General features: G+C 42.4%; 1 protein-coding gene across 3 annotated transcripts in view; it reads right to left on the bottom strand.

The window, feature by feature from the left end:
* The window catches only part of TCP11L1 (t-complex 11 like 1), a 60,474-nt gene that overhangs the window by 7,932 nt on the left and 25,933 nt on the right, over positions 1 to 26,609 (bottom strand). For all 3 annotated transcript variants that reach the window (XM_089675881.1, XM_089675880.1, XM_089675882.1), the window contains exons 3-8: positions 23,953 to 24,085; positions 20,941 to 21,061; positions 16,928 to 17,148; positions 8,104 to 8,240; positions 4,040 to 4,203; positions 1,024 to 1,205 (exon numbers count right to left, since the gene is read on the bottom strand). In XM_089675881.1, coding sequence (XP_089532007.1) covers positions 1,024 to 1,205; positions 4,040 to 4,203; positions 8,104 to 8,240; positions 16,928 to 17,148; positions 20,941 to 21,061; positions 23,953 to 24,085 — 958 coding nt within the window. The remainder of the gene's footprint in view (positions 1 to 1,023; positions 1,206 to 4,039; positions 4,204 to 8,103; positions 8,241 to 16,927; positions 17,149 to 20,940; positions 21,062 to 23,952; positions 24,086 to 26,609) is intronic.

Here is a 26,609-nt window from a genome sequence, read left to right on the forward strand (position 1 = left end):
AGCCTGTGAAACCCTGAGTGGCCCAAATTAACCCCTGCTCCTCTAATTACAGAGGAGCTAAAACTAAATTTGGCCTAGCAGCCTACTCTAACCTAGGAGGGTGCTACATCAATTACCATATTAAATGGAATCGCTGGGTATACATGTATTGAATTTCAGCTGGTTCAGCAGGAACTGGCCGAATTTCAGTATGTGGATGCAGAGGATGCAGGTTGAATGAAAAAAAAAAAATAAAGTTTATGTATACCCTACTTTAACCTTTCACAGTGCCTTCCAAGCTCCTATAGTGCCCCCCTCCCAAGACATCCCACAATGAGCCAGAGTCCTCCCAGGCTCCCTAAGAACCCTCAGCCTCCACAGTACTCTTCAACATCCTACAGAGCCTCCAACCCACCACAGTGCCCCCAACCTCTAAAAGTGCCTCCCAACCCCCTCCAGAAGCCTTATTCCCTACAGGGCCACCAAATTTGCTACAGAGTCCCCTAACCTTCTCCATAACCCCCTCCCCCCAACAGTGACACCCAGCCCCATCCAGAGCCTTCCAACACTTCAATACAGGTTTTGTGTTCCCATACATTTCTTCTATAAGTATAAACTTTGCTTTTTTATTTTACTGCTAGGGTAAGGATGATTTTGGAAGATTTTACCAGGCCTTGTTCTCCAAAAGGTTAAGAAGCACTGCACTAGACCTTTCATAAATGAGGAAGCTGTTAAGCTGACTATACAATCTGATTGTACAACCTACTTTTGATCTACCATCAACTATGTCATGCAAAGATTTGCCTGATTGGCACTACTTGAACTGATTGTCTAGGTGTGTCCTTTTATTACACATTTTTGGTAAATCCAAAGAAGATTGTACACAGATTGTATAGGGTATGGCCAGCCTTGCACTAACACATGAGAAATAAAGACTATCTTTTAAAAAACGTAGCTATGTACATCTGCCATAGGAAGGCCTCTGCAATGCTCATGTCATCCAGATTATTTTTTAAATGCCAATAAATTGATAAGTGTACTTACGGAGTTCCCACTCCCTCTAGCAAAAGCCTGATAAGACTCTTCATCTGCTCTGCAAAACCTGGAAGACCCGAGACAGCAGGACCAGCAGAGTTGTGAGTTATAAGCAGCAAAGTCCCCACCAAGGTGAGCTGCAACAATTCCAGCTTCATCTCCTGAAATCGGATCTGGTCCATCACTACAGTCTATGGGGAGGAAACATGTCAGTATAAAAATTAAAGCAAGTAAGTAGGAGCCTAGAGGTCCTCCTAGTAATATATAAAAAAAATAATATCTTATTTTAGCTTAAAGTGGTTGTAAACCTCAGAGATGAAATATGAACAAAGCATATCCTTCTATGCTGTGTACTTGTCTCAAGAGCACTACGTATCATTGCTATTTGCTGCCTCGTTCCTCTGCTATCCGCACAAGTCATTTCTCACAAGTTTCCTGACACCAAGAGAAAAAAGGGGACGGGAGGGAGCTCCAGCAAAATGACAGCCTCAGCTCTTTTCCTGGGGGGTGAGGGTGTCTCTTCCCTCCAATCAGCTATCTGAGTTCTTCTCGCTGAGCTCTGCAGTGTGTAATTTCAACTCCATGCCCCCCTGTTTTTTCTGAACTCTCAGACAAACTTAAAACTATAAAATAAGCACTTTGAACAGACGTAGAGAAGAAATGTGTATAGATAAACAAGTACAACTTATGTGGGAGGATTTGTTTCATATCTCTGTATCACCTGAAACAGGTCACTTCACTAGGTATGTGTAAGGGTTTACAACCACTTTAAAATTAACCTTTCAGTATTTTTACATTCAATCTCGACCTGTCACAATATACAAAAACAGTATAGTCACAAACAAAGCCTTTACCTGATACCATTCAAAATCAAGCCTTGATCTACAGTGAAATTAATTTACCTAGGCAGATAGGATGTCTTCAGTCAGGCAGGCAGGAGGTACCATTTCTTCAATCTGCTCTACATTAGTGATCAGATTGTACATTGTAACTTTGTAGTGAGTCACAATGTAAGAGGCTGCAGCAGATTTGTGTCTAGCTCTGATGAAGAAGGGACCCCCTTCGAAACGCATTAGCTGTACTTTGAGAGTCCACCCCTGCAATGTGACTCGCACTGGCTCTAGACTCCTAAAGTTCCTTTGAGGACTTATATGCTTGATTCACTTCGTTGTTTGTGAGTATTATTCTCAATTTAATAAAATCACAGTTTACTGAGGTAATGCGCAAGGTTGGTGCCCATTTTGTTTCACTTTGCAGATTTGTGTCTGGCATAGGTAGGTAGGAAAGACAAAAAAAGATGGCGCACAGGCCTAGTGCATTACCTAAAAAATAGGATTTATTGATAAAAAGTAAATACTCACAAAATTAAAATGATGTACAATCAGATAAACACAGCAATGTGTGACACACATTGGCTCTGAAGAAGAGGCGCTTCCTCGAAACGCATCAGCCACCAGCTAGCCAGAGGCTTCCAGTCTCCCACCAGACCACCCACAGGGGTTCCTGAACCATACTGCATATCTCGTGTGACATGCTTCCTGTGTTTATCTGATTTTACATCATTTTAATTTTGTAAGTATTTACTTTTTATCAATTATTATGATTATTATTATACAGTATTTATAAAGTGCCAATAGTTCGCTCAGCGCTGTACATTACAAAGGGGGACAGAACATGTGACAAAACAATACCAATACAATGCAAAACATGAGGGGATTGAGGGCCCTGCTCTTTCGAGCTTACAATCTAGGAGATAAATCCTATTTTTAAAGGTAATGCACTAGGCCTGTGCGCCCTCTTTTTTGTCTTTCACACACAGTTTCTTTTGGATATCTCTGGTCCATTGAGGGCAGCAAGGCCTGCATTTCTTTTCCCATGTGGGGATCACAATAGCGGGGAGTCCACAGTTCAGCGCAGGAGTACATGCATTTGGTTGCTACATTCTTCTTTCCTGATAGGTAGGTAGGAGTATGCCTACTTCTTTTATATGGATGGGTTTAATTTACATTAGTTTTACCAATGACAGGGACAGTTTAAAAACAGAGATAAAAATACAAATGGCTAAAAATAAATTGCTAGTGGGCACAGTGTGTCTGTGTGTGTTTGTGTATATGTACACTGCTTGCAGTGCATGTGAAAAACTGAAGGCGGGGGTGCACACAATGTGCACGACCAGCAGCAGCTGTAAGATTTGTAATATGCATAAAGCAATGGCCGTCACTGCCGCTGTTTACATGTACTGCTAATCTGAGTAAATAGATCCTCCAACCTACCCTGGACGCAACCCTGGCATTTCTGCAGTTCTGACCACAGCTAATCCGCCAATATGTATGGGACCATAGCACAGTGATCACATTATAAGGAACTCCACCTCTGGGCATTAAGATCAGATCCACTTAAAGAGCTGGTGGGAGGCAATGGAAAAGGGTTAAAGTGTACATAAACCCTCACCTTGAAAAACAATCCATTCAGTTTAAAATAGAAATGAAAGACAAAACATTTGTGTATAGATATATAAAAACTTTTTTCTCTTTTTTATAAGTGATCACATACCCTCTGCTCTCAGCTGCATAAGAGCTGGGGGAGGATAAACAGCAGTACACTGAACTTCCCAGTAAACGGCTGTGCGGGGGGAGGGGACAGGACAAGTCTGATCATTGGAGGAGAGCAGGCTGTGTTCCCAGCACAGCTAAAGAACTGACCACGATGTGCTCTCCTGCTTAGTGTGGTCAGTTTTTAATAGGAAAGCAGAGGGACTGGCAGAAGCACCAGGGATTTCACACAAAGGAAGCAATTCAAAGAACAGGATACTTTTTCATACAAGTACATGGTACAGCAGGCACATATCAGGAGTATGAAATGTTGTGTTTGCATACTCTTTAGGATCACTGCTAAAATTTTAGCAGTGATCCTAAAAAGACCATTACAAATACCATGTCACCATGTTAAAGATATTCTTATAGTCCCTGACTCCTTCTCCAAATAGTATCCAATCTGGATGCAAACATTAGTAAGTGATTTGTACCTCTGGGAAAGGTCTCTGCTCATGATCCCATGTGAGAAGCTTTAGGTAGGCGTGATTTAACACAGAGGCAGAACATGGAGATCCAGAAGATGCTCCAGCAGAGTCCTTGGAGTACAGGTCATTGGCTGTTTCCTGAAGCCAGCTGGTTACACAATCCAGAGAACCTGAAAACAAAAAAGAGAATAGAACATTACAAACAAAACAGTATTTAAGAAGACAAACATCAAAGACACTGGAGGGAGCCAAATTCTCCAACTGTAAAAAAAAAAAAAAATGGTCAGGCTCACCTCAAACTGTATAAAAAGTTAAACTGCAACATCTGTCCAACTTTAAAGTGGAACTAAAGGTAATTTTTTTATCATTTTGGATAGAGTAAGTGAGGGTTATAACTCCTGACAGGTTTTTGCCATCTATGCCCCATTGAGGAGATTTCCATTCACTTCCCGTTCATAGCCAAAACAGGAAGTTGAAGAACATCTCACAAAGTGAAGGAATCTCTGGTTGTCACCAGGGTTCCTGTTCTGTTGACAACTCAAAATTTGTGACTTTCTTTCACCTTCCATGATAATGGTCCCCAGGACAAATCGAGAGTGAATCACAGTAATGGGGGCATAGAGAACAAAAAAAACTGACAGGTGGTCTAATCTATCACCACTCCATCCAAAATGAAAAAAAAAAAAAAAAACACGTTTTACCTTTAGTTATATTTTAAGTATGTTTTTATATTTTAATGTATCCGGGCTTGCTCATTACAATAAGTTTTAATTGGCTGCTAAGAATTACGCCACTTTTCTGCTTCCATAAAGGTGGATGTAACGGCTTATACTGGTAGTAGGACTGACATCACCTTCTGCTTTCCCAGCTAGAACAAGTCTGATATTACTTCTTTGCACTGCTGGAGAACTCTATACTTGCTATTGCCTAGCTTCCGCCGACATCACTTCTGCCCTATGGACCGCACACCGCTCTGGGGAGCATTCAGCACAGCAGCTTCCATGTTTAGGAGTAACAAGGCTGAGTGCACCGGGTGCCAGGCACAGGCACTTCACTTGTGAGTGAGTTTTAATCGTTCTACCCCCAATAAACTACCAAACAGTTTTACACTATGGGATATCCTCTTATTTTCCTTTTTTCATGGTAACATGTCTACTCCAACCTGTGGAGATTAGGAGACAACTGGCTCATTGGGAATTGTCCTTAAAGAGTTATAGACCATTCTAGAAATAGATGATCATTGGCTAAGGGTGAGTGTTCGTCCATGTGGGGCACTCTGTTGAGCACTGTGGAGCACTTTTTGGGATGAGTGACGAATCAAGATATTGCAATTAAGCTGAGCATAAGCACTTTCACCAATTGGGACTTTATTATATGCACATGATTATATTTATGCGCGGTCCATCTGGTTTCTAATTGATATGCATTGTGGTATTCTACACAAATACAGGACTTCTGCAAATTTTCTAATCATATAGTTTGTATTGATAGGTTGTATATCACAGCTTATCCATCAACGCATGAGCACTGTATAATTAATTTTCAATAAACCTTGCAGTCAGACATGGCACCTCCTCCTGGGAAACAACAAAAAAGCTAAGAAATGTATATATATATATATAATTTTTTTTATTATTATTATTTATTTATTTTAAAGTAGACATGCTGTGTGAATGGAAACACACAAACATAGTAAGTTTTTCTGAAATTTGACTGCAACAGTGGAAATATGTTTTTAAAGGTTTGGTCCAACCCCCCCCCCCCCCCCCCTTGGTATTTTATCTGCCCCATCCACTCTCACCTGCTATGCCAAGTTCAGCTAGCCCTGTCCCTGAGGACGTAGGAGCTCCATCCCCTGTCCATTCTGTGAATGGGCTCCCGCAGCCTCCTGGTTTACGTGAAAGGGGTCTCCCAGGGAGCTGCAGGAGCAGGACACATAAATTGATGTTTGAAGGCCAGGCAGGGCTCCCTTCATCAAGACCAGTGCTAGTAAGATTTGGCCAGCCATTCATAACCAACAACACAAGGTCATATCTTGATACAGAATTTCCCTGCAACCTTGAAACATTGCTGATGGCTTATTAAACGTTCGATATCATTTCAGTGACTTGACATGCTGGCGGCTCCTTATAAACCTTAAAAAGCTGTCCCATGAAAAATACATATATTACTGCATGAACACTGCAGAGTCCCAGACTGAACATAATAGGGCCATTCTCTCATGAACATAATCTTTTTGTTTTCCAGTTCTGGATAAGACTGAAGAGAATTGTTCTATAATTATTCTGCAATTATGAATGAAACAACAACAGTGTATAAAGTTCAGATTGTTCCTATTAACTTACTGAAGACACTATTCTTCATTAAGTGGTTGTTCTTTCGCAGTTTTAATTATATTATTAATAAGATCAACAACAACAACTACATAACATTACAAACGTTAACTTGAAATAGTAAGTTACATAGGTTAAAAAAAAAAGATACAATTTAATCAAGTTAAACCAATAGAAGAAAATGAATACACAAATGAATGTAAAAAATCCATATACAGAACCATATAGCCACAGCTGATCCAGAGTTTGGGCAAATTGGAATGTGCTTTTTAGGGTTTTATTTTTCCTAACACAGAAAAAGACATTCCCTCCTGATCCCTTAGAAAGCAACCAGATATTCCCTGGATCAACAGTTTTTGGTATTATTACTTATAAATGTTATTATGCAGTTATACATTCTGTGCTTTTACGAATGCATCCAACTTTTGTTTTCTAGAAACAAACTAGAACATGTTCGCAAGAGAAACTATTCCACATTTTCACAGCTCTTACTGTGAAGAAGTCTGTCCTCTTTTCCTCCTTTTTCTTTTCAATGACTTTCAAGTGAAAAACTCTACACCAAGATAACTTTATGGACAGCTTATGTATTTATACATGGTTATCATATTCCCTCAAATCACCTCTTCTTAAAGAAGATTAAGTTCAGTTCCTCTAATCTGCCCTCATGGCTAAGATCCTCCATGCCTCTGATCAGTTTGGCTGCCCCTCTCTGCACTGTCTCCAGTTCTCGGATATTCTTTTTTTGAATTGGTGCCAAAAACTGAACTGCATATTCCTGTTGAGGTATTACTAGGATTTGTATCGGGGCAAAAGATGTCTAGGGGTGAAAGTGGATTTCGCCATCCATCTTATTTGTGTGGGTGGAGGAATCTGTTTATTGCCAGCTTTTGTGTTTATCAACACTGTCCACACATGGGACAGAGAGATACAAAGTAACATTGTTTTTTTCATCTGCAGATCAAAAGGTACTAACCTCTATCTGACAAGTAAAAAAGAAAATGTATACTTTTTTTGTCTCTCTTTAACCACTTGATAACCCTTTATTTACCCTAATCAGCCCTAAATAACCCCTTCTCCATTCAACTATTATTTTTCTGCAGATTGTTTTCTTTGATTTCTATTTTTTAACCATTAATTTCCTGATTAGTTGCTGTGGATAATTGTACTTACAGTGATTGGTAAGATTTATTTTTAAAAAACAAACATGTCAAACTTGCCTGTTCTGTGCAATGGTTTTGCACAGAGCAGCCCCAATCTTCCTCTTCTTGGGTCCTCCGCCGGCGCTCCTAGCTCCTCATCTTCTTGGTGTGCCACTAGAGGAAGCCACTTCCTATTGTGACACACCTGTGTGCTCGATCCCAAGCCATCTCTGTGTGTCTATAAGACACAGAGCATGGCTCAGTCCCTCAGTCAGAACACAAAAGCACAGCAGGAGAGATTGCTGCACTACATCCCATAGTTAGTACAGCTATCTTTTTTTTTTTTACTCAGCCTGCTGGGTTGAACAAAAAGAAACGTAATGTGTGTACCAGGCTTTATTCTGCACAGTGACTAACATAATGAACACAACTACTGGATGTGACAGAATAGAGATGAGCAGCCACCAGAGAGAGCCTAGAGAGGTCTATGTATCCTTAACTTGCAACGGCTGATAACATGAGATACGATGCAAGCATTCAGGTCACAAAAATTATTTTATAAAAAGTAAAAAACTTGTGGAAGAAACAGAGTTCATACTTGGCTGCTTTTCGAAGAAATCCTGAAATTTCTTCCTTTCATATTCCACAGATTGCTGCATCAGATGAGGCCGGATGCTGCTGATTGCAAAGTTAGCCATGTCCAATTTCATCAAGTCTAGAACAGCGAAGATTGCTCTGTGGGATAAAAGAGACAAAACAGAAAAATATTCATTAATGTTCCCAACAATAATACTTGGGATTAATACACATCTAACCTTTGTGATTATGGGCAGAAGTGCAACCTGCGCCCCATTCATCTGTGTTAGGACACTGTCATGTGAGAAAAAGTAGATGTGAAATGCTGGACTCCAATCTTTCACACCTTCAAATGAAAGGTGGTGGTAAGACTTGATGGAATGACCTTAGCAGCTCTACAACTAGGAGTGGGTGCTTCAAGAGTTGTAGGCCACCCAGACTGTGAAATCAATGTGAAAACCGAAAACAGAGCACCAACGTTCATCATGGGCTACTCACTTATTTAACAAACTTTATGTGCTTCAGAACAACAACACGCCACCCAGGGGCGGACTGACAACTCATGGGGCCCCCGGGCAATAGGGGATCATGGGGCCCCTGTGTCCTTGCCCAAACTCAAAAAAGCCTATGAAAAAGGTATCAGGGGCATCTCATGGGGCCCCCTACTGACCCCGGGCCCTCGGGCAGTGCCCGAGTTTCCAAATGGTCAGTCCGCCCCTGACGCCACCAGATACTGCCTCCTCCACTGATGTGTTTGGCCCTAGGTCACAACATGTCAGAGACTGACTCAGTGATGCAGAACTTTTCTGTGGATTATACAATGTAGATGCCTTTGTGGAATGAGACAAATCTCAATGGGTCTTTTATCATTCACAGCCTGTTTCACGGAGCAATTTGTCAGCCTGGAGCATAGACACAATTTTGAATATCTGACTAGTCTTTACCATACCCACCACAAAATAGTAGACTAGAAAAGGTCACCTTATTCTGTAAAAAGCCAAATCCGACACTCCTCCAAAGTCTGCTCACAAGCCCCAAAGGAGCACTACCGGGCACCAATTGTAGCCTTTTTTTTAAGGTTAAATGTTCTAGTTTTCTGTCGTTTATTGAAATAATAAAGAAAAAGTGTATCTTTGCTGCCAGATGTTCAGCTTTTGCAAAACACAAAACCACAGCAGTACTACGATATTACAATTTTTTTCTTCTTTTTAGTATGTGTGAGTATATATTATTATTTTTAACATATTTTTTTCTTGCAAATAACAAAATGTGCTCCTTGCACTCCCACTTCAGCATTATATGCTGGCATATGTAAATATAGCAGTCCAAACCCCAAACACAAATGCCCTAATTCACGGCTTGTCTGACTAGGTCTATTAAGCTAGCCATAGAGGATTCATTTTTTTTACACAGATTCTTCCATCTACAAAGACGAGGTGGATGAGGTTCCCCCCACCTGGACATTGCATTCTGACAGTGGGAATCGCTGCTACTAGCTGCTAATCGACGAATGTTTTCCAGCTTGTCTGACAGAAGCCAATCTAACAATTGACTTTTGTCAGATGGGGATGACCACACACGAATCAACATTCTACTGGTCTCTTCAGAACTGGCCAAATTTAAATCTGTTTATGGCTAACTTTAGATTACAACACTTCTGCCTTGCCGCACTCAGTTTGATTCCCGCTCAAGATGTCACTTGCATGTTCCCCCTGTACATGTATGGGTTTCCTCCGGGTACTCCAGTTCATCCCACACTCCAAAGACATGCTTGTAGGTTATTTGGCTCCCGTTTGTAATGCTCCTAGTATTTGTGTAGGCATGTGAGATAGAGACCTCAGATTGTAAGCGGAGTAAATTGTTGGTGCTGTATCAATGTCCAGAATATATAATAAAAATACATAAAGCACTGGACAGCACTTACTGTATATTGTTTGAGTCAGACGTCACTGAACAAGGAATGCACCTTTCCTATACATGTTGGTATTAATGCGAAGTTAACATTTAGCAGTAAAGTTAGGTGTTCATTTTAAAGGGTTAAGTTAAGGGTGGAGGTGAGATAACCGTTAAAGTGAAACTCCAGCCAAACCTTTAAATAGAGCGGTTAACGTTTTGAAACCAGTGCTGGATCTAACCTATCTGACCAGGGGGTGCAGTAATATAAGTCAGGGGCATAATGTCAATAGTGGGACAGAGATTCAGGGAACCAGTATTACTTGTTCTCTCAGCATGCTTGTATACCACAAATCACAACCCAGAAATATTGTCTCACAGGTAGCACAGAGGAGGTGCAGGTGTGAACAGGGAATGTTAGTATGCATTAGGCTGTCATTAGAGTAGGAGGAATAAGCAGAACCTGTGCCCCCTATTATCCCTCCTTACATCAGGAGTCCTCATCAGAGTCCCCCCTTACACTTGGAGTACCCTTTTACATCAACTGTTCTCCTCAGAGTGCCCCCTCACATCAATTGCCTCATCAGAATACCCCCTTACAGCAACTGCCCCCATCAGAGTGCCCCCTTACATCATATGTCCCCATCAAGTCTCATGAATTAGTGGATGCACGCTCAGGGATCGGGGCGCGGGGGACCAGCCCACCCCAACAGCCCCCTAGATCCTGGCCTGTTTGAAACTGTTTTTTTGTTGCTGTCTGGGTCACTGTTGGGGGGATGTTTCTCATTTCCTGTTTCAGCGACATCCAGCATGCTCATTACACATTTGCTAGATGGTAAAATGAGAATGGGGATGACAGCCCTGGAGCCTGCAACTTTAAAAGCCAGAAATTACAGGTTTTATATGTCTATCCTCTGGTTTACTTTGGCATGGTTGCTGGTAAGTTGAACCATATGCTAACTTTTCATGTCCCCAGTACTAGACAGTGATCCCCAGTACGAGACAGTGACTCTTTGCTTGTAGAAGAGACACAAACTATGGTTTGGAGCTCTTACCATTTGAGTTTCCACAAAGGCAGTGGGTGATTTGGCCTAAGTGCCCACGCATATCTGAAATATCTATTTCAGGTGGAGTTTTCCTTTAATATATGACAAGAATACAGTGCACATCAGGCACAGTTACTAAATGTACCTCTGCTCAACTACAGCCTATAACTCTAATTCTGTTCATGGAAATGGATACTAGACAGCATGCTGTTGGGCATATGTCATATGGTGACATTAATCCAGCCAGGCTGTTTTGCCAATTCCGGCAAACATTTGGATATGGAGTGCAACTAGAAAGACAGAATATTTATTGTAAAATTAACTGGGAAACAGTACATATATAAAATCTCTCCCAAATCATGTACGTCCTCTGGATTAATCTTTTCATAAGGAAGGAACTCAATTACAGAGAGACGTGTGTGGATGTCGGCGAACTCCTATATTGTGCTCTCGGTCCGTCTCTTCTGCTGCTCTGGACAACATTCCCAATTTTCGAAGCCAAGTACTGTACATTAAACAGCACAATCCTTTAATCTACAGTGATGGATGGAGGATTTGTCTGGAACAGTCAAACAGTTTGGAATACATAAGCTCTGTTTTACCCACGCCTTCCAATAAATCTTTGTTTAGCAGCACTGGAAACCATCCGCCAACACACAGTAAAAGGCTTTCTTTAATTTACAATATACTATAAACACCTGACACAAATGTCAACACAAAGCACAAGTCACACAGAAGTAAAAAAAAAAATATATAAATATATATATACACACACCTACATACACATACATACAGTGAGGAACAGAAGTATTTGAACACCCTGCGATTTTGCAAGTTCTCCCACTTAGAAATCATGGAGGGGTCTGAAATTCACATTGTAGGTGCATTTCCACTCTGAGAGACAGAATTAAAAACAAAATTCAGGAAATCACATTGTATGATTTTTAAAGAATGTATTTGTCTTGCACTGCTGAATATAAGTATTTGAACACCTGAGAAAATCAGTGTTAATATTTGGTACAGAAGCCTTTGTTTGCAATTAAAGAGGTCAAATGTTTCCTGTAGTTCTTCACCAGGTTTGCACACACTGCAACAGGGATTTTGGCCCACTCCTCCACACAGATCTCCTCTAGATCTGTCAGGTTTCGGGGCTGTCACTGAGCAACATGGAGTTTCAGCTCCCTCCAAAGATGTTCTATTGGATTTAGGTCTGGAGACTGGCTAGGCCACTCCAGAACCTTGATATGCTTCTTACGGAGCCACTCCTTGGTTATCCTGGCTGTGTGCTTCGGGTCGTTGTCATGCTGGAAGACCCAGCAACGACCCATCTTCAACGCTCTGACTGAAGGAAGGAGGTTGTTGCTCAAAATCTCACAATAAATGGCCCCATTCATCCTCTCCTCAATACAGTGCAGTCGTCCTGTCCCCTTCGCAGAAAAGCACCCCCAAAGCATGATGTTACCACCCCCATGCTTCACAGTAGTGATGGTGTTCTTGGGATGCAACTCATCCTTCTTTTTCCTCCAAACACGACGAGTGAAGTTTAGACCAAAATGTTCTACTCTGACCACATGACTTTCTCCCATGCCTCCTCTGGATCATCCAGATGGTCATTGGCAAACTTCAGACGGGCCTGGACATGTGATGACTTGAGCAGGGGAACCTTCCGTGCCATACATGATTTGAAACCACGACGGCGTAGTGTTCTTCCGACAGTGACTTTTGAAACTGTGGTCCCAGCTCTCTTCATGTCATTGACCAGCACCTCCCTTGTAGTTCTGGGCTGATTTCTCACCTTTCTTATCATCAGTGATACCCCACGAGGTGAGATCGGTTGCTCAACGACAGCCCCAAAACCTGACAGATCTAGAGGAGATCTGTGTGGAGGAGTGGGCCAAAATCCCTGTTGCAGTGTGTGCAAACCTGGTGAAGAACTACAGGAAACGTTTGACCTCTGTAATTGCAAACAAAGGCTTCTGTACCAAATATTAACACTGATTTTCTCAGGTGTTCAAATACTTATGTTCAGCAGTGCAAGACAAAAAAAATCTTTAAAAATCATACAATGTGATTTCCTGAATTTTATTTTTAATTCTGTCTCTCAGAGTGGGAATGCACCTACAATGTGAATTTCAGACCCCTCCATGATTTCTAAGTGGGAGAACTTGCAAAATCACAGGGTGTTCAAATACTTCTGTTCCTCACTGTATATTTATATACACACATACATACATACATACATACACGCACAAATATACACACACACACTGTTGGGCCATTATCTCTCTTCTCCTGGGCCTTCAGCCTGCAGCAGATTCCCTAACCTGCTACAGTGCCTCCTAACCTCCTATAATTGCCCACAGTGTTACTTGACCCCCCACAGTGCCCCAAGCACCCAGCCTTCACAATGCCTTCCTCCTCCCAGGCCTTTCAGACATCTGCAGATCCACACAGTGCCTCTCAACTACAATAGTGCCACCAACCTCCCACAGTTGCTTGCAGCGTCCCACAAACCCTCAAAGTGCTCCCATGCCACCTGAGAGTGCTCAGCCCCCATAGTGCCACCCAGTCTCCCACAGTGCCTCCTAGCCTGCTGTAGAGCCTCCAGCCACCCATGGAGCCCCCAATACTCAATAGTGCCCCACAGTTCTCCCCAACTTCCCACAGTGCCTCCTAGCCCCACAAGGCCCCCAACCTCCCACAGTGCCTCATAGCCCCACAAGGCCCCCAACCTCCCACAGTGCCTCCTAGCCCCATAAGGCCCCCAACCTTCCACAATGTCCGTGCAAAGCCCCTAGCCTCCTGGAGGGACCCCGACCCTCTCCAGAAATCTCATGCTCTACAGGGCCAACAAGTTTGCTGCAGAGTCCTCTAACCCTCTCCAGAATCTCCCCCCCCCCTTTCCCCACACACAGTGACACCAAGGCCCCTTCAGAGTCATTTCCATACATATTTTGCATTCCCATACTTTTATTAACTTTTTTTGTTACTGTTCGAGCATGGATTTTTTTGGCATAATTTACCAGGCCTTGGTCTCAATAGGTTTGATAACCACTGCTGTAGAGGACATCAATATCATCAAGGGATGTCATTAGTATTCCTGCTAAAATTACTATTGGAAAAGTCCAGTCTATTGTTTTCAATCAGGACAGATTAGACCACTGAAACTGAAGTGGTAAGGCATAGCCCCTTGAGACTAAGGATGTACTGAGCAAATATGGCTGCCGCCAGTTACACATCTTCTAGTTATACTATCCGTTATTTTAACATTTATAACGTCCTGAACTGAAAGAACATTAATTTATGCTCCCTGTTACAGCTAGGAGCACGCAACTGTGCATGCTCCTAGCTGTGAGACCACACTGTCGATAACAGCTCCTTCTCTCCTAAAGGTTGAGAACCAATCAGCATGGCCCCTGATCATGTAATCACCATGTCATCAAATCTATATCATTGGAACCTGCAACCCTTTTCTGGCTTTCCTGAGCCGCATGATGGCTCAAAGTACTAAAGCCAGAGAATGAGCATAAGGGCTAGGCAACTAAAATTCACCCCTGCCTTCAACCATTTATATTTTGAAGGGAAAGTTATGACTGTCAGACGCTGAGAAAGGACGTGTGCGACTTTTTTTTATTTTTGCATTATGGAAACTTCTATCATCTCATAGTGGGAACCTGCTGACATGAGAAAAAAAGCAGAGAGATGCCCTCCTCCGGGTGGTGCTGCTCCTTCACTGTCCAATAACAGGCTGGGGCAGGTCCTTGATCAAGCTATACTGCTTATCAGTGCTTGGAAGTCAGGGACCCATCTATGCTGTCTAGCAGGGGAACCAGGATCACAAGGCTGGCTGACCAGAGTTACAAATAGATTGTTCACTTCACATATATGTATTTCAGCTGTATATTTAGCTGTTTGTCTGGAAATATTTACATTTTTCAGATCACCTAGCAGCATCTTACAGAGCCCATTACTGTCCTCCAATACATTTCAACATGTATATAGTAAAGGTTAACAATGACTGCTGCAGGAAAATTCATTTTAAAGCAGTTTTAAAAATCTTTAATATTAAGCCATTCGCCAACATAAGCCTTTGTAGAATAACTCATATGTGTTTCACAGGACATTCCTAGAACTATAAAAGAAAATTAAATGTAAATTAAATTATATTTGGCTTTAAGCAATACGATGTAGAATTGCAGGAGACAAGTAACAGCAATTGGTAAACGGATATTGCAATTCACATCAAGCGCAACTCCAGCCAAAAATTAAAAACAACCAAAAATAACCTTGCCAAGGAGCGTACATTACAGCACACTACAAAACACAGGTGACATCACCATGGGTTGTAGTGCACTACATTAGAAATAAATAGTACATGCCGGGGTTCCCCCTGGGCTGCTGGCATGCAGCTACGCTTAATGTGGAATTACATTTCTGACAGGGTTTTTATAAATGCTTCAACATGCATTTACAGCACCACTCGTCGTGATGATGTGACTGTGGAGGAGTGATGTCATTTCAGCTGAGCCATTCAAGCGGCCAGAGAGTGCGAACCTGAAAGGAAGACTGGGCGAAGATGGAAGTACTTGTGACCAGCGGGAGAGGTGGCAGCTCAGGACTGAAGGCAGGACTGCTGATAAGGCAGTACAGCCGGCCTTCCTGTATTGGGTCCTGGCTCCATCAATTCAAAAGAGGTTTGGGGCACCTGCTGAGCAGAACGGCCGTCTGTACTGCCTTACTGCTGGCTCTTGTGGCTCCCCCTGTAGCCCTGCCAGCTTCTCCTCCTTTTTCTCCCTGTGGCTGCACTGCAGGTGGATCAGTATCTGCACCCCCACGACCCTGCTGTCTGGGCCCCCCCTGAGTGCCCCCCTTCCCTGCAGCACTGCCGGCTTCCCTCCTTGCCTCTCCTGCTGGCTGCTGCTGCAGGCACACAGGGGGGTAATGTCATGATGGTGAGTGGGGAGTGTTAAATATGTCCTATTTACTGGCCCTTTCCTTTCCTGAATGAACACAGTGAGTGATTGGTACTGATCATTCCTGTGTCCATTCATAAGTAAAGCATAGTAAACTGTGTTTACTATGCTTCAATTTGTGAAAGAACAGGAAGCATTAGAGTGCTTCATGTTCATTCAATCTATATTCTCAGTCTCTTTTTCAGTCTCAAATAAGAGACATCAGGGGTCTGTTTAGATCCCTGATATTTCACCAAAGGGGAGGGGGGGGTCTGTCAGGTAAACTATAGAGGGCCCCATGATTTCTAACAGCAGCCCTGATTGGAGAGCTTCATGTGACAGGTAAGTCTGTCATAATCTGTTAATATGGGCATTCTGGGCAGGACTGTGGCCATTTGTCATATTATTCTATGCTGTGCAACCTTCCTCTAAAGCTCCAGTGTGCCTAAGTGTTGGAATGCTATGTCAGGTTTGTATTCCAGTCTTTGCCCTCACTGCAAAAATTTATACTCTTTGTATGACCTGGCAACCACTATCAAAAGATAGAAAGTAATGGGAATTTTATAATTGTCACCAGAAAAGGAAGAAGGGAAAACTTCCAATGTTTTACTGACAAATGTCCCCAGGAAGGGATTTACCCTTCCTGACAGGGGTTCTACCCCTTCCCTACACTATCTGGGGGAAAAAAAAAGAAAAAAACAACCGGTTTCTCGCTTTATAAATACTTTATTATGCATATTAATTAATCAACCATTATAAGGAAATTGGGTAACAGTGTTAGATGGTCATATTTAGTGATTTCAATTAGGAAAAGCCTGGAAAATATGCATGTACTCCAGAAGATTTTAGAACTCCAATCAAAAGTAAGTAGGTAGGTGGGGGTGAACTGGAAATTTTCTGGCGGGATCCCAATGAGATCTAGATAAAAGATGCAGGGAAGGGTAGTTAAACATACCTGAACAAGGGCACAGGCTCTTTAATGTCCCGTAGCTTCCTAATCTCCTCATCCCGAGCTGGGGCACACAATGTTCCCATCATTCCAATAGTAAAGTCTGCAAGCTTAGGGATATCCAGAGCTCCATTCTCTGCCTGCTGCTTAATGAGCTCCAGGTCCAGGACCTCATTGATCTGATTCCTCAGCCGAGTGTGACCAGGTAACAGGAATGAGAAAAGGGCCTTAAAAACAGAAATATTATGTCACAATCCGAGTGGAAGAAGGATAACACTTTTATATGAACATGTTTTTTTATTTCAGGTACTTATATATAGTGCCGTCAATTTACACAGCGCTTTACATATATATTGTACATTCACATCAGTCCCTAACCTTCAAGAGGTGTACAATCTAAGGTCCCTAACTCACATTCATACATACACATACTAGGGCCAATTTAGACAGGATCCAATTAACCTACCAGCATGTCTTTGACGTGTGGGAGGAAACTGGAGTACCTGGAGGAAACACACAGGCACAGGGAGAACATGCAAACTCCAAGCAGGTGGTGCCGTGGTTGGGATTTGAACCAACGACCCTAGTACTGCCAGGCAGGAGTGCTAACCATTTAGCCACTGTGCTGCCCATATGCCCCATGTTTGATACAAGACATGTCTGTGAGCTACCAATCAGCTTCATCCTAAAAGCACAGAAGACACAAGATAAAGGAAGTACTGTTTAGTTGATATTACCAACACAAATTCCCTTTCACACTTTTATTTATATGGCCCAATAATTATACAAGGATTTTCTGAATATAGTTGGGCTTTGAATTAAAAAATTGGTTTAACTTGGGTTTACAGAGTAATGATACTGTGTAATGTGCAGTAACCCATAAGGTTTTCTTTTCATCGAATAATTGCCATCAGAACCAAGAAATATAATTTATAATATAGAATTATAAAAGGGCTACTGCAAATTCCAAAAAGTGGAACTCCATCCAAACCCATTTTACAGTTTAAGCTTTTTCTTACATTAAAACAAAAAGGATCCCAATCTCCTGCGTATATTAGATTATTATACAGTGGATATAAAAAGTCTACACACCCCTGTTAAAATTTCAGGTTTCTGTGATGTAAAAAAATGAGACAAAGAAAAATAATTTCAGAACTTTTTCCATCTTTAATGTCACCCTATAAGCTGTACAACTCAATTGAAAAACAAACTGAATTCTTTTTTTTTGTTGGGGGGGAATAGACATAAAAAACTAAAATAATGTGGTTGCATAAGTGTGCACACCCTCTTATAACTGTGTTCAGAATTAAGCAAATCACATTCACAATCATGTTAAATAGGAGTCAGTACACACCTGCCATCATTTAAAGTGCCTCTGATTAACCCCAAATAAAGTTCAGCTGTTTTAGTAGGTCTTTCCTGACATTTTATTAGTCACATCCTACAGCAAAATCAATGGCCCGCAGAGAGCTTCCAAAGCATCAGAGGGATCTCATTGTTAAAAGGTGTCAGTCAGGAGAAGGGTACAAAAGAATTTCCAAGGCATTAGATATACCATGGAACACAGTGAAGACAGTCATCATCAAGTGGAGAAAATATGATGCAACAGGGACATTACCAAGAACTGGATGTCCCTCATTGATGAAAAGACGAGAAGAAAACTGGTCTGGGAGGTTGCCAAGAGGCCTATAGCAACATTAAAGGAGCTGCAGGAATACCTGGCAAGTACTGGCTGTGTGGTCCATGTGACAACAATCTCCCATATTCTTCATATGTCTGGGCTATGGGGTAGAGTGGCAAGACGGAAGCCTTTTCTTATGAAGAAAAACATCCAAGCCCGGATAAATTTTTGCAAAAACACATCTGAAGTCTCCCAAAAGCATGTGGGAAAGTGTGTTCTGGTCTGATGAAACCAAGGTTGAACTTTTTGGCCATAATTCCAAAAGATATGTTTGCCGCAAAAACAACACTGCACATCACCAAAAGAACACCATACCCACGGTGAAGCATGGTGGTGGCAGCATCATGCTTTGGGGCTGTTTTTCTTCAGCTGGAACTGGGGCCTTAGTTAAGGTAGAGGGAATTATACACAGTTCCAAATACCAGTCAATATTGGCACAAAACCTTCAGGCTTCTGCTAGTAAGCTGAACATGAAGAGGAACTTCATATTTCAGCATGATAACGACCCAAAGCATACATCCAAATCAACAAAAGAATGGCTTAACCGGAAGAAGATTAAAGTTTTGGAATGGCCCAGCCAAAGCCGAGACCTCAATCCAATCGAAAATCTGTAGAGTGATCTGAAGAGGGCTGTGCACAGGAAATGCCCTCACAATCTGACAGTTATGGAGTGTTTTTGCAAGGAAGAGTGGGCAAATATCGCCAAGTCAAGATGTGCGATGCTAATAGACTCATACCCAAAAAGACTGAGTGCTGGAAAAAAATCAAAAGGTGCTCCAACAAAGTATTAGTTTAAGAGTGTGCACACGTATGCAACCATATTATTTTAGTTTTTTATTTTTACTTCCCTCTACCTAAAAGATTTCAGCTTGTTCTTCAACAAACAGTTTATAGTTTACATTAAAAGGTGGAAAAAGTTCTGAAATGATTTCTCTTTGTCTCATTTTTTACATCACATAAACCTGACATTTTAACAGGTGTGTGTGTGTGTGTGTGTGTGCGTGCGTGCGTGCGTGCGTGCGTGCGTGCGTGCGTGTAAGACACAGGGAAAAAGTATTGAGCACATGAAGAAAGGGAGTTGCAAAAAGGCATGGAAAGCCAAGACACCAGCTGAAATCTATCAGTAATTAGGAAGCAATCCTGTCCCTTGTCAGTGCAAATTAATATCAGTTGGTTCAATTTCAACTGATGGCCTATAAAAAGGTGTCTCATTATAAAGGTGTTAAACAAGAAACATCTCATGATGAGTAAAAGCAAACAGCTCTTTCAAGACCTTTGAAACTTTATTGTTTCAAAACATACTGATGGCATTGGTTATAGAAGGATTTCTAAACTTCTTAATGTTCCAGTGAGCACTGTTGGTGGTCGTAATCCGTAAGAGAAAAGAAAATAATTTCACCATAAACCAGCCACAACCAGGTGTTACTTGCAAGATTCAGAAAGCCCCATTGGAATTTGCAAAAAAGCACCTGAAGGACTTTCAGACTGTGAGATATCCGCAATGAAAACCTATTTCACAAAGCTCAGGAATGGGCCAAAGGTTCACCTTCCAACATGACAATGATCCTAATCACACAGTCAAGACAACACAGGAGTGGCTTATGGACAACTATGTGAATGTCCAAGAGTGGCCCAGCAAGATCCCTGACTTGAACCCTATTGAACATCTCAGGAGAGACCTGAAAATGGCTGCCCACCAACGGAACCCATCCAACCTGACTGAACCTAAGAGGATTTGCACAGAAGAAGGGCATAAAATCCCCCAATCCAGGTATGCAAAGCTTGCCGTGGCATACCCAAAAAGACTTGAGGCTGTAATTTCTGCCAAAGGTGCTTCAATAAAGTACTGAGTAAAGGCTCTGAACACGTAAGTATATGTGCTATTTTAGTTTTTCTTTTTAATAAGTTTGCAGACATATCTACAATTCTGTTTTCACTTTGTCTTTATGGGGTACTGAGTGTAGAATGATAAAAAAAATAAATAAAAAAGAAAGGAATTTAAACAACTGTAGCATCAGGCTGCAACATAACAAAATTTTAAAAAGTGAAGGGGGTCTGAATACTTTATGAATGGTGCACGCACGCACGCACGCACGCACGCACGCACGCACGCACGCACGCACGCACGCACACACACACACACACACACACACACACACACACACACACACACACACACACCTCTATATCTAAACATTTGCATTAAGACTTGCAATCCAGAGTTTTTTCTATTTTAATTTATGGTGTTTCCATGTCAAGTTAAATTAGAATTGTCTTCTCTTGTACAGGTTATCGAAAAAGATGACAATTTGAAAAAAAGAAGGTAGAACTGTATTACCTCTTTAATTTCTCCCAACAATATTATTGCATGGTCATACACTGGAGGGTCTTCATTGAACTGAGCCTCTAAGCAATCCCAGAATGCTTTGTGCACAATGTCCCGAACTGTTCTTTCCAGGCTGCAAGAAATTGCAGGAAAATAAAAACAAATGAGAGGATAAGTCTACTAAAATGGATATCTCAGTCATGGTTGGACTCTGGTTGAACCATTTGGTGACACCAATAGAAAGATCTCAGTTCTGCACCCTTTTGATGGGTGCCGATTCTGCATTATCTGTAATATAAAATATATGACCAGTTGGGCAGAGCTTAGAACCCAGTTGGATAGTTTTTGCCCTGAAGCCTAAAAAAAGAGACATAAGGATCTAGCAGGTCAGGTAACCCAAGAGTAGTAGTAGTTTGAAATGAAAAGGACATTTTTAATAAGATTAAATTACAAAAATGTCTTCTGTTGTAATGATACAGTGGAGGAAATAAGTATTTGATCCCCTGCTGATTTTGAATGTTTGCCCCTTCACAAAGAAATTAGTCTAAAAATCGAATGGTAGGTGTATTGTAACAGTGAGAGACAGAATAGCAACAAAAAATTCAAAAGAAATGCATGTCTGACAAATTATTTCCCTCATGAACATGCAAATCAGTGCATAAATATTTGATCCCTTTCACAAAACATGACTTAGTACTTGGTGTCAAATCCCTTGTTGGCAATCACAGATGTCAGATGTTTCCTGTAGTTGGCCACCAGGTTTGCCCACATATCAGGAGAGATTTTGGCCCACTCCTCTTGGCAGATCCTCTCCAAGTCATTAAGGTTTGATGGATGACATTTGGCAACTCGAACTTACAGCTCCCTCCACAGATTTTCAATCGGATTAAGGTCTGGAGACTGGCTAGGCCACTCCAGGACCTAAATGTGCTTCTTCTTGAGCCACTCCTTTGTTGCCCTGGCCCTGTGTTTTGGGTCATTGTCATGCTGGAACACCCATCCACAACCCATTTTCAATGCCCTGGGTGAGGGAAGAAGGTTCTCACCCAAGATTTGACAGTACATTGCCCCGTCCATCGTCCCTTTGATGCGGTGCAGTTGTCCTGTCCCCTTAGCAGAAAAACACCCACAAAGCAGAATGTTTCCACCACCATGTTTGACAGTTGGGATGTGTTCTTGAGGTCATAGGCAGCATTCCTCCTCCTCCAAACACAGTTGATGCCAAAGAGCTCAATTTTGGTCTCATCTGACCACAACACTTTCAGCCAGTCCTCCTCTGCAACATTCAGATGTTCAGTGGCAAACTTCAGACAGGCCTGGGCATGTGCTTTCTTGAGCAGAGGGACCTTGTGGGCACTGCAGGATTTCAATCCTTGTCGGCATAGTGTGTTACCAATTGTTTTCTTGGTGACTGTGGTCCCAGCTGCCTGGAGATCATTGACAAGATCCTCACGTGTAGTTCTGGGATGATTCCTCACTGTTCTCATGATTATTGACACTCCACGAGGTGAGATCTTACATGGTGCACCAGACCTAGGGAGACTGGCAGTTGTTTTGTGTGTCTTCCATTTGCGAATGGTTACACCAACTGTTGTCACCTTCTCACCAAGCTGCTTGGCGATAGTTTGGTAGCCCAGTCCAGCCTTGTGTAGGTCTACAATCTTGTCCCTGACATTCTTGCACAGCTCTTTGGTCTTTGCCATGGTGCAGAGTTTGGAATCTGATTGTTTGATTGCTCCTGTGGACAGGTGTCTTTTATACAGGTAACAAAATGAGATTAGCAGCACTCCCTTTAAGAGACTTCTTCTAATCTCAGCTTGTTACCTGTTTGAAAGACACCTGGTAGCCAGAAATCCTGCTGAATGATAGGGGGATCAAATACTTATTTCCCTCATGAACATGCAAATCAGTGCATAATTTGTTAGACATGCATTTCTTTTGAATTTTTTGTTGCTATTCTGTCTCAGTGAGTGGGCAAACATTCAAAATCAGCAGGGGATCAAATACTTATTTCCTTCACTGTACATACTTTTACACAAGACTGGAGATTTTCTATATAAAAGGTATCTGTTTAGAGAAATGGTATAAGGGATACTTGTGTTGCAATGTTACTATGTTATAAAGGATACCTCTCTTGAAAGAAAACACATGGACTGCCATTGCTGACCCCTTCTGAAAAATGCTCATTGCTTGGCTTTCTCTGGTTAGAATGATTTCCAAATTACAGACCCAAACAAGAATGCAGCAAGTGAATTAAGCAAAAGTTGAAACTTATGATTGGCATCTTTGTTCTGTGTTGGTGACCATGAAAGTATGTAAGACATGAGGATACTGTCTGTCAACTAGCATTTTCAGAAGAAGGTCAATAAAGACAGATTGTGCAATTTCCCAGTAATAGGACTCCTATGAAGAGGGATACATAAATTTACAGCTTATGCATTAACTTACATCTGCACTGCCACCTGTAGGTGACAACGGGTATCACAAGCTGTCCATTCAGACAGTCCTACTATGGGACATATACTGTACTGTATTTTAGGTTTACCACTTAGGGCAGGAGTGCCCAACCTTTTGAAGCGTCCCCGACCACAATGAGCAGAGCAGACCAGGTGGATAACAGGTCTGCATATGCAGAGTGGACATGGACACAGCCTGCTCTACTCTGTGGGCCCTCTGATCCAACCCACCCAGACGGGTGAAGATTAGTAGAAGATCGGATTGGAGGTAGAGAGGTGTAAACAGACACAAGTCCACCATAGAATGGAAGATCCAATTGGGTCCGCCTGAAAAACAGACAGGTGGACCCGATCGGATCGATCATGCGAAAGGGGCTGAAGACTGCTTTTCACCCTGATGCACTTCTATCCTGCAGGCGTGATGCATTCAGGATTTGGTGTGCCATCCCAGAGCAGGAGGTCGTGGGACACATCGGAGGGCTCCACTGGCCACATGTGGCCTGAGGGTCAACAGTTGGGCACCCCTGGCTTAGGGCCTTTACCACTGCCTAGCCTATCCTTATCTTACCTTCCATGAGGAAGCTCCATAGGTTTGATCTGAAAGCCTCCGTTCACCACAATCTCATGAGCCAAGGCTAGGTTAGTGACACCCTTAGCTGCATCCATGAGCTCCTCGACTGACACAAAACGAGGGGGACTAGCTGCAACATACAGGAAAGTCAATACAATATATAATAATCAGCAGATTGCCATAGAAAGGTGCATTTATTAATGACTGCTACAAACCTTGATCCATATGCCTATCTTTTGCTGCACTGCTAGGCTACCTACTATGATTTTGTCTCTTCTTAGCTGGAATATGTGAACGTGGGGCATGTATTATGAAAGACTTGTACTTGATCATCTATATAAACAGCAACGATCAGCACATTGTTGTGCAGGAAACTTTATCATGTTAAAGAACAAATATAATGATCAATCCAACATCTGAGGTCTATAGCTTATTTACATGAAGAAATATAGATGTAGGTATGCACCAGGGGTGAGATGCTGAGTGTTTTCAGGGCCATACAATGTAGCAAGGAAGCATCTGTGAATAAATTAAGAAACACTCATACACTCGCACAGCTTCAACTACCACCTATATGCCGACGACACACAAATCTATCTCTCAACCCCCCACCTTACCCCCTCGGTCTCCGCCCGAATCACACACCTACTGAGCGACATATCTGACTGGATGTCGCTCCACTTCCTTAAACTGAACCTCTCCAAGACCGAGTTTCTTGTCTTCCCCCCAGCCCGGACACCACCCCCCATTGACTTCTCCATCATGTCCAACAACGCCACCATCAAACCCGCCCTGCAGGCCAGAGTACTTGGTGTCATTCTGGACTCCAACCTATCCTTCCAGCCCAAAGTCCAATCTTTAACAAGCTCATGCAGACTCCACCTGCGCAACATCGCCAAAATCCGCACGTTCCTAACCCCAGAAACCACTAAACAGCTCATCCACTCCCACATCATATCACGACTCGACTACTGCAACTCCCTCCTCACTGGCCTGCCTCGCCGCTGGCTATCCCCGCTTCAGTCGATCCTGAATACGGCTGCCAGACTCATTCACCTTTCCAACCGCTCCGTTTCCGCTGCCACCCCCCTCTGCCAATCCCTCCACTGCCCAACGGATCAAATTCAAAATCCTAACACTGACGTACAAAGCCATCCACCACACTGCCCCGAACTACATCACCGACCTAATATCCAAGTACCACCCAGCACGCACACTCCGCTCCTCACAAGACCTCCTTCTCTCTAGTTCCCTGGTCTCCTCCTCCCATGCCCGCCTCCAGGACTTCTCCATGGTGTCACCCATCCTCTGGAACTCCCTGCCCCAACCCATCAGATTATCACCTACTCTCCTCTCCTTTAGGTGCACCCTGAAAACCCATCTCTTCAGGGAAGCCTACCCCACCCCCTGCTAACTTGCCGACCTCCTCCACTCTTCCTACCACTCCATCCCCCACAGCTATCTCCTTCTGTGCCACCATCCCCTCCCTCCTAGATTGTAAGCTCGAAAGAGCAGGGCCCTCGATCCCCTCATGTTTTGCATTGTATTGGTATTGTTCTGTCACATGTTCTGTCCCCCTTTGTAATGTACAGCGCTGAGCGAACTATCGGCGCTTTATAAATACTGTAGAATAATAATAATACTACTACTACACAGAGACTAGACAGTGACTAGCTAGATCTAAGGCTTTGAAAACGCATCAGATGCTGCTGAAGAACTGAAAAATTACATCAACAGATATGTCAGGTACAAATAACACATTAAAGCAGTATTACACCCAAAACCAAAAATGTTATATATTGCAGCTCATCAGTCATTAGATGTGGTGGCTGCATTAGTTTTCTTTTTTCCCTGGTGGTTCAGCTGGTGATCTGGCCAGTAACACACCTCCTGTATTAGAGTGGCTACACTCTGGATGAAGGAGCAGAGGGGGCACCTTTGGACAGCAGCAGTGTTAATCTGGGGGGTGGGGAGTTAGACAAACACGGTGTCAGACCACTGCCCTTTACACAAACTTGTGACCAATGGGTGATCGAACTCACATTACGCTGTCACTGATACGCAACAATGATGCTCTCAGCCCTACCCGGCACAAAGATTTTCCAGCTTGCGGGACCACAATCTAGGTGACGACAGACAGAGCGATTGTCACTGGGTTTAGTTAACTAAGCAATTAACCCTTTAGCCTGCCACCACCTACTTTTTCTTACCAAGAGATATTAATACCAATTATGATTTTAGAATAAACGTCTGTAGCATGCGCTGTCACCACGGACAGGCATATTCAGGGATTTAGACTACACATTAGCACTCAAGAGACAGGGATCCTTTTAGTTTGCATTAGGGCATTAGAGACAGCTTTAGCTCTTTTCAAAATATAGTTTAATAATAATGGAAAGGTATAAATGGTGCAAATAATACATTCACAAAAAAAATATTACAAAAGAGACATTAATGCAACAGAGAAATAAAAAGGAGTTGAAAATTATTATAATATTATACAGGATTTATATAGCGCCAACAGTTTGCACAGCTCTTTACAAAGAATATGAAAAAATACTTGCAAATCTTGGTTTCAGCAGACTTCAGTCAATGAGTAAGGCGATATGTTGGCTCTCATAACCTGACAGATCTTTCTTCATTTGATGGTACAC

Source organism: Staurois parvus, unplaced genomic scaffold (assembly GCF_062004578.1).
Source record: "Staurois parvus isolate SC_StPar_1 unplaced genomic scaffold, SC_StPar_1.0 ptg000159l, whole genome shotgun sequence".
Taxonomy (NCBI): Eukaryota; Metazoa; Chordata; class Amphibia; order Anura; family Ranidae; genus Staurois; species Staurois parvus.